Source organism: Haemaphysalis longicornis, unplaced genomic scaffold (assembly GCF_048455015.1).
Source record: "Haemaphysalis longicornis isolate Haplotype H1 unplaced genomic scaffold, Haemaphysalis longicornis Haplotype H1 scaffold_3, whole genome shotgun sequence".
Classification (NCBI taxonomy): domain Eukaryota; kingdom Metazoa; phylum Arthropoda; class Arachnida; order Ixodida; family Ixodidae; genus Haemaphysalis; species Haemaphysalis longicornis.
In genome coordinates, this window is record NW_027526335.1 from 64,759,286 (window position 1) to 64,767,460 (window position 8,175).

The 8,175-nt window shown below is 48.2% G+C and overlaps 1 protein-coding gene across 1 annotated transcript; it reads right to left on the reverse strand.

Moving 5' to 3' along the window:
* Window positions 1-640: 640 nt before the first annotated feature.
* LOC144175248 (palmitoyltransferase ZDHHC20-B-like) lies at window positions 641-6,209 on the reverse strand. The gene is made up of 3 exons (XM_077704346.1): window positions 5,767-6,209; window positions 3,329-3,686; window positions 641-1,066 (listed from the first exon to the last, which is right to left on the reverse strand). Exons 1-3 carry the CDS (start codon window positions 6,207-6,209, stop codon window positions 671-673), a joined length of 1,197 nt encoding a protein of 398 aa, XP_077560472.1. The 3' UTR covers window positions 641-670.
* Window positions 6,210-8,175: the final 1,966 nt, after the last annotated feature.

Here is an 8,175-nt window from a genome sequence, read left to right on the forward strand (position 1 = left end):
TAATACGCCTTTCTCGCACATTTTTTTCACTTCCATCTCTAGCGTAAACGCTAGCGACTTTGGTAGGACCTAGCGGGAACCAGACTAACCGTGTGTATATTGGGTTATATAGTGCAGGTGCACTTCGACACGGGTACAGTGCAAAGATCTTCTTACACGTATCGAATGCTTGGCAACACACGCGTGGCCAAATTCGGGCGGTGTTAGAGCTCTCGTCAAATGTGAGGGGCTTTATGCTAGTATTTTCCTTTCACAGAGTCAAATTTCACACGGGGTTAAAATTTGCGTTCTAGCACCTGTGCAACACAATTATGACAAATTCCCCCTCGGGATCAGGATTTTTATTAAATTCCTTCTCATTCGCATTCCAGGTGGCAAGACAGTATGACATCTTACAATGCCCGAAAAGGTAACGTTGATAATTACGTTATGACGAACGTGATACGCAATAAACTGGGTCTTTTTTGTTACTCGGAAGAACCAGTTCTGCAAATTAACTAAGTACCGTTCATTTTGAACGTGTCCTTATAGAACAGAAACATGTGGCAGCAAGTACTCAGCCATTAACTAAGAGGTTTTTCGTGGGAGGCACAGAAGTGCGGCATCACAGAAGTCTAGAGAGTCCGTTGGCCGTGTGAGCAGGTCTAGTGTTCCAGGTGTACCTCTTGCTCTATGAACGTATCGTAAGGGAAGGTGCTCGCGCTGAAGACGATGCTAATTTCACCACAGGTGAGCCCATCGGGCCGTCTCTGGCTGACAGGGAACCTTTCGCAACCGTTTCCCGGCCAGGCAAATTTTCTTGATTTTTCGCGGCAGCTTTTTGGAAACGGGGCGGATTATTTCTTCTGGTGGATGAAGCTGCAGCCGTGGGAACGACGCCCTTGCCTCTCGGAGTCACAGGTTTGGGTGGGGCGGTAGAGGTGGATGCGTGTGGGTGCAGCCTAGTTGGCAATCGTGGGGTGGTTGAGGTGGATGCGTCTGGGTGCAACCTAGTTGGGAATCGTATACCGTCGCCAAGGCTCGTATGAATGGGAATTATCCACAGTGCTGCATTCGTTCCGAACACCTAGTAGGAGTGCAGAAAGGAGAAGGAAGAACTCTTGTAGTCCTGTGTAATCGTAATGACCGCGGCACGAGGAGGTGTTCCTATCTCCTATTGCCACACCTCGCCGGAATAATGCATGTTCAGATTCAGCTACAAAAGAAAGCTCATGTGATTTCTTTTGATATTTTTCAGTCAAGAAGCCCGGAATCGATAAATTGAAGTATGTACAGCCATGGACAAAATTGACGAATGTGTCCGTAACTGTGGAACACAGCCTTTTCTTTTTTTGGTACCCACCATGCGAAAGTTTTGAGCATAGCAGCTTAGAAGTACTTTTCCGTGGACGTTTGCTAGCGTTTTCTTTATTTCACGCACGAAAGGATGGAAGCTAGCCCAGAAAAATGTGAATTCTGTTCAATCCAATTCAAATATATCATTTTTCTCTTTTGAAATCAATGCATTACTTAGCAAAAAAGTGAACTGAGGGAAACAGACGCTTCTTTGCCATCTTAACCTATCCCTGTCGTCTTCACCAGCAGTCATGACGAGAGCAGGACAAACATCGAATGAAGAAGGATGCTACAATATTTGTCGCTCGCGATAAAGTACGTCAAGGGAAAACAACTCGCAGTGATACATATAAATAAGTACTAATAGTCCACTGCGTGTAACATTACCCCACATTTCTTGAAGCATAAATGCAATCATAAGTTCATAACTGGGTAAGCAAAAATGAGAAAAGTAAGAAGGATAACAAAAAAACAGTAATTCGACTTTTCATTTTGCATCAATTAAAGTGGCAGAATGCACTTCGTGAACGTAGTTCAACCCGTACTTCAAAAAATCATTTTTTAATTATTAAAATGGCAGATGACGCTTCGTGAACGTAATACAAAATGACCAGGCGTGAGCATCGGGATCATAGCATTAAGCCCGTAAGTATCTTCCCAATCTGGGGTGTGGTTTTCTAAGCTATCAAAATCATGACTAGGTCTGGCGTAAACAACCACTGTGGTGCTAATAACAACGCAAAAGCGATGAGTGGTCGGCCGAGAGAAAAAGGTGGCGTAGCCACCATAATCCGCACCTAAATTTTTATTGGGTACGGCGCATCATGTGGCTCACAAGCACGCACCACCAAAGGCCAGTGTGTATCCACCCTGAAAAAAAAAAAAAAAAAACTTTCTCCCGGCATTTACGTCTGCTTACGGACTTTGAGGGCGAAAGCCTGGCATACTATTGCGACACGTACGTTTTATACACGCATCCACCCGCCGACACTGCTAACACGCTGCTCTACCATTATAATTCATCTTAACCCGCTTTAATCCACCCTAAGGCATCCTAAAACACACTATTCTTTCTTAAGCGATCTTAATCTACAATAATGCCTTTAATGCCCCTTAATCCCACTTTATACGGCCGTAATTCATCCTAATCCACCTTAATGCATCTTAATACACCCTAAATCCTATCTTTCTACTTTCCTATACCTACCTTCCCGATCTTTATCGAGGCTAACCAATCATTAAAAAACTTTTCCAATCATCATGTTTCGTTCGCATGCTTTCGTTCGCTTCCCGCCACGTGTTTTTGTACCATTCGTGGCGGCAACAGGGCTATTCAAGGTCACCTTCCTGCCATACATGTAAGACATTCGCCCTCAAAAACGAATAAATGAAGATGCTTCGTCTTATAAGCTGTGAACCCGGCGGGGGCGCCGTGCCTGTACAGTAAGCCACAGCACCGGCTGTGCGGGTGCTTCTGCGTCATTATGGCGGTCACAGTTTACCCTGTCTGTACGACGCCAAGTTCTCTCTGGAGTGTTTAATTGGAACCTGCAGAATTTAAAGAATGCATCCCTCGAAAAAGCAAAAATGCAGTTGAGCTAGCCTGACATTTCGAACAAGCAAGGGTTAAACAAACTGGTAGAAGAAAACAAAAACCCTTATAATAAGCACTCCATATTGTCCATGTCACATACTCACATGTCACGGCTTACGGGCAGAAGGACGAACGGGCATATTTTTGGTGGGGAGCGGTGCAAGAATGCTCACGCATTAAAAATCCTTCATATGAGTACACATCCTGATGGGTTTACCTGTTCTCATTTACAATCCTTAAAAATTACCTAGAAGGAAACGTCCTGTTCTCGTATTTTGGACTAGTTTTGTGCATACAGGCAACTGTGAGTGTAAGTTAATTATGATAGAACTGGTAAGTCTCGAGGAGATGATCACGGCTTTCCGCTTGAAATGCGAGTTAGATTGGAAGCGTACTGACCTCCATAAAATTTTGGCGAACACCCAGGTTGAACGAATCCCCGCTCTCTACGAATTTCGGCCCCCGAATGTGCTCGAGCGTGCTGCGGTTGAGGGCGACGAATACTAGGTGCATGGAGAGGAATCCGCCCATAACAAGCGCCATCCCGGCGCCAACGAGGACGAGGAAGCTGATGTGGATCGAGTACTTCAGAAGGCCGCGACGGGGATCCGAATGCCAGAAGTACAGGGACGTGCTCGCCGAGGCATACGTGCCCAGGAAAGCGATGTAGAACAGTGTGAGCAGAAAGAACTTGTACGTGCGGAAGGAGATGCAGTTGTTGAACCACGGGCAGTGGTGATCCATCTTGGTGATGCACCTGCAAGTGCGCGAAAAGGGCATTGCTTATATGACTTTCCGCGCGACTACCCTAGACTGCTCGTATTTTTAGAGAAAACCGTAAAAGATCTATAAAAGCATTTTTAGTGCGTTTCGTGTAGTTACCTTCTAGCAGGATTAATCAAATTGCCTTTGTCAGATTTGGTACCAAGTTCAAAGGCCCTGTGCTGCCCGTACGAGGAGATAATAGCGTCCTCTCTCTTGTGCGCCGTCGGCTGTCAGGAGTGAGGGAAGTAACAGGGAGTGTATGGTGCATACTGTGGCGGCGCTAGGCGTGGAGAAGGAAAGTTCCAGTGTTACAAGCGAAGTTCTCTTTGTACATGTTAATGTGAAGCCCTAGGGGCTCAACAACCACAATATCCCTGAAAAAAACAATGACGGGTTCGCAAATGACGTTGTTAATGAAGGCATCACTGGTGTCACCATGAGGTCCGTCAATACGTTGAATCAGAGAAAACCAAGTGGCGGAAGAACTTGGGGATCCTGAATTCGACAAAAAGGGAATAGGCCCCAAATAGTCACGAATGGCTTGCTGGGAGAACTATCGAGAAGAGAAAGGGTCTGGACACCTGGATAGGTTGAAATGATCAGGGAACCGTGTGTGCAGGGCCATACATCTCGTCAAGCCGCCAAGCACCTCATAGGATGCAATTACACGGTATTTCCATGGGTCACTCTTCCAATAATTCGGGAGACTGAGGGAAACGTCTGACGCATTTACGTGGCAACTTCGGGGTAGAAACCTAGATGTAATTTTGCAGCGCTGCTGCAATGTCTTCCCCCTCCTAGTTCTCATTCCGGTGAAGCTGATTTACTCGGCAGCGCTGCTTCGCTAATCCTCGCCACCGCGGGCGCATCCTTCTCAAGTGTCATACCTCTCGCCAGCACTCTTTTGAAGTTTCGCAATCGTCTGATAACAGCTCTAGCGCCGTTATCAGCAGTTGCACGTTCGACTCACTGTAGAACGGACACATGTCGTTCGCTAGGAGGAAGAACAACGGGAATAGAAGGGGCGTCGGCGCGCAGAGTCGCGCGAACTTCGTGAAATGAATGAATGGACGAATTTGTTTACGAAGATGCCTGCGGCTCTGTGGGGATCTTGGGAGGCGAGGAAAGATAAGGCACCAATCTAACGCGAAAACAACGTACGGAACGCCGATGCCACAGAACGTACATCAACTGCCATTGCCGCCTGAAGTTTCACCTCGTCGAGTAGCTGCGGATCCCTTCCAGATGAAAGGCAACTTTCCCGCTTGGAACGCCATCGTGAGCCAAACATTCTTGTTCAGCTGGAAGGGCTATCGGAGCGACTTTTTCCATGTGTCTTCCATGTCTAAGCACGGCTCATCGCCGGCTTCCGATTTGTGCGTGCACGAGTGGGTGGGAAGGGAGGGTGGTAGAGGAAGTGCACGCGTAGCTAGGCTTTATTCCCTCACCGATGACATGCTTGCTGTGCTGGTGGGAGATTTAAACGGGTACGTCTCACAGCCCAATGTGACCTGCCTGCAGACCTCCATGGTCGAGCAGTGAGGGTTTGTGTTAATGTGTTACACACCACGAGCTCGAGTCCTTCCATGATTGATTAAGCGAATTGGCTAGGGAGCTATGCTCAATGGCGAAAGGACGTAGAATGGGGCTAGTTGGTGATGTTTCATATCGAATTGCGCTACGCGTACAAAGACAACTAGGACGCCAACTGGACTGGGACGTCTGCGCCTCGTCCCATTACTGTTAGCGTCCTAGTTGCCTTTGTATACGTAGCGCAATTCATAATAAATCAATGGCAAACTAGTAACAAGTGCGTTTGGTTTTCACTCCTTGAACTGCGTCCTGCAGCTTCGCAGGTCTTCCTTTGTCGCGGAGTCGAAGTGCACTGAATGTTGTTTGTGTAGGGAAGTCACCCTTAGACCACACAAGAGGCTGCTTATTCTCAGAAACTCTACACGGGGGGTGCTAGACTACCAAATCAGGCCCCATATATTTTAACCCCACAATGCAGCCCTGCAAGCGTTCGTCTTCCAAATACATGACAGAAGAAAAAAGCATTCACTCTGTACTACCTTCTGCAGTGGGAACAGTGGTGGCAGCGGTCGGGCTTGATGCACTGGCAGCGGTTGCAGTACGCAACAAGGCCGCGCGAAGACCGCGTGAGTACACCGCGTTTGTTTGCCATAGCCTCGAGCACCGCTTTCTTACGATCCGGGAATTTCGCGCATGACTCCAGGGCCAGCCGCTCGCCCGGGCTGAAGTGGAAGCTCTGTGGCACGGGTGCTGGTGATGTGAAGGTGGTCATGACCCACGGCCAGAGGCAGAAGAAGAAGAGGAGGTGATACACCATGTTGAAGACGGAACGCAGGGCCTGCTCCTTGACGTAATGGCCGCAGAACACGAACACGTAGGCATAGTAGCTCCAGCCGAACGTCGCTATCACGGCGACTGCTGGAATCCCGTAGACTATCCGTAAGAGGAACCCGCAGGTCGCTTTGACAATGCAACACAGCATTTTCTTCTCGTTGTCTTCTGCGTTTCCAGCCCGACCACGCAGTGAAGATGATCTTCTTCTTCTTCGTTTTCTCAACGTAGCCCCTTGACGCATAATTTGCCTTGTAAGAGGGGTTGTGTGTAATGTTATGCTATTGCCGGGGAGATGGATTCTTTTAACCCTCTTAAGCACATCGCTACCGGGCCTTCCACAGTACATAGCCCTGTACATGGGGACAGGGAACACAACATTGACAATTTCATGGCACAATTTCTTACGCGTAACCGTACTTAAATACTCTTTTGAAAATCTTGCGTTTAAAAACTTCACGCTGGCCACAACCTCCTTAAAATATCCGAAGATACCTCCCGTCATGTATTCAGTCGTAATAACGAAATCGGGGAGAACCCTACGGAAACTACGAGACCAAGCGGTTCTGAGCGATTAAATCTAGGGCCACATGCACGTGGACATAGTTTAAAACATGCCCCTAGATGGCGCCATGCGTCGCTTGGCTGTGCTGACTAGGAAACGCCTATACGCAGGCGGGACACGTCCGAATGCTTTCGCCGGTGAACACAAACTGGGGTTTCCATTTATTTCTCGCTCGTGGCTGGCACCGCACTAGCGGCGCGCGGCCAGCATTCTTGAATGGTGGCTCAGCCCCAGCACCATCGTTCGTGGGGATTGCCCGTGCTGTGCCACATAGCCCATCCCATTGTGAGGGAGGCTTGACGAGGAATCCTTGTAGAATTGGGCGAGGGAGTGTGGAGCAATGTTCAGGTATCTGCGCCTAGTGGCAGAAGGTTAGCAGGCAATCCACGGCCAAACCGCAGTAAGCCAAAGGGGCAGATCACGTCGGCGTTCAAGGGGCGTACGGTGTAGCTTGTGGCCTCAGGAGGCCTGTACTGGGATTACGTTGCGGTCTCGGGCAGTAACTAGTATACTGCAGTGCAGAAGCCATCAGATAAGCTGCCGAGCGAGGTTGATCCTCTGCGAAATAAAATAGCCTGGTCCGGATGCATAGCTTGTGAGTACGTGCGCCCATTGTGCCGTGGATCCGCATTACGTAGAGGTAGGCCCAGGGCGGACGTTGTTAGCCCGCGACTCCCTATAGGCAGCTGCAGGCGCCGGAATGCTTGCAGCGGAATGTTATCGGCGCACGTGGCGTTTTCCTTGGGTGGGTGTCACGAGGACAAAACAAGAAGCAGACGACGCCATCGTGCTCCTTTGCTCTGTAAGTCGCTTGATGCGCAGGTTTCGCTCGAGTGACAAGTCGTGATTGGCCTGCACAGTGGATTGAAACGCTCGTCGGTTGGCTTGCGGAGTTGATGAAAATGTGCAAGACACGATACTTGGTGGCTAAAGCAGATATAGCTACGGGTGTGCGCAACCTGAATTTGGTGAGCAGGTTTCTCTCTTATCTGTCAGCTAGCTTTGATTTCTCTGTGGCGGGTCCCAGGCGCGGATAGGCTTTACGCAGGCGTGAGGGGAGCATATATTGCGACTTTATTGAATAATTAGACAGCGCTATCAACTGTTTATTTCATTCAAATGGTGTCGCCGCCATTAATGTCACTGTTACTGCAGAAAACCGAGTCAATTACGTCGCACAAAGCAATTCAGATCGGCCTGGTAACCTTGAAAGCCCTAATGCCTAGAGAAGATTTTTGAGACGACGAAGGGCAAGTAATTTCGTGTGTAAGATAATTCAATTGTATACGCGGAAAAGCGATTATATCTTTCGCAGTTTCGGCCGCCAAGACGTACGTTTGTAACACGACTACATCTTATGAACACGAAGGAGAACGCATAGAACGTTATTTACACCAAGAACAAATCGGCTTTTATAAATAAGTGTGTAAGGCTGATACGCTTTCTTTCGTGAACGTAAGGCTGTTCGCATCATCAGAGGCAAAGATTATTGAACCTGTAATGGGGCGAATCTTTATTACTACCAACCTATTTCTTTCAAATTTACGAAGAA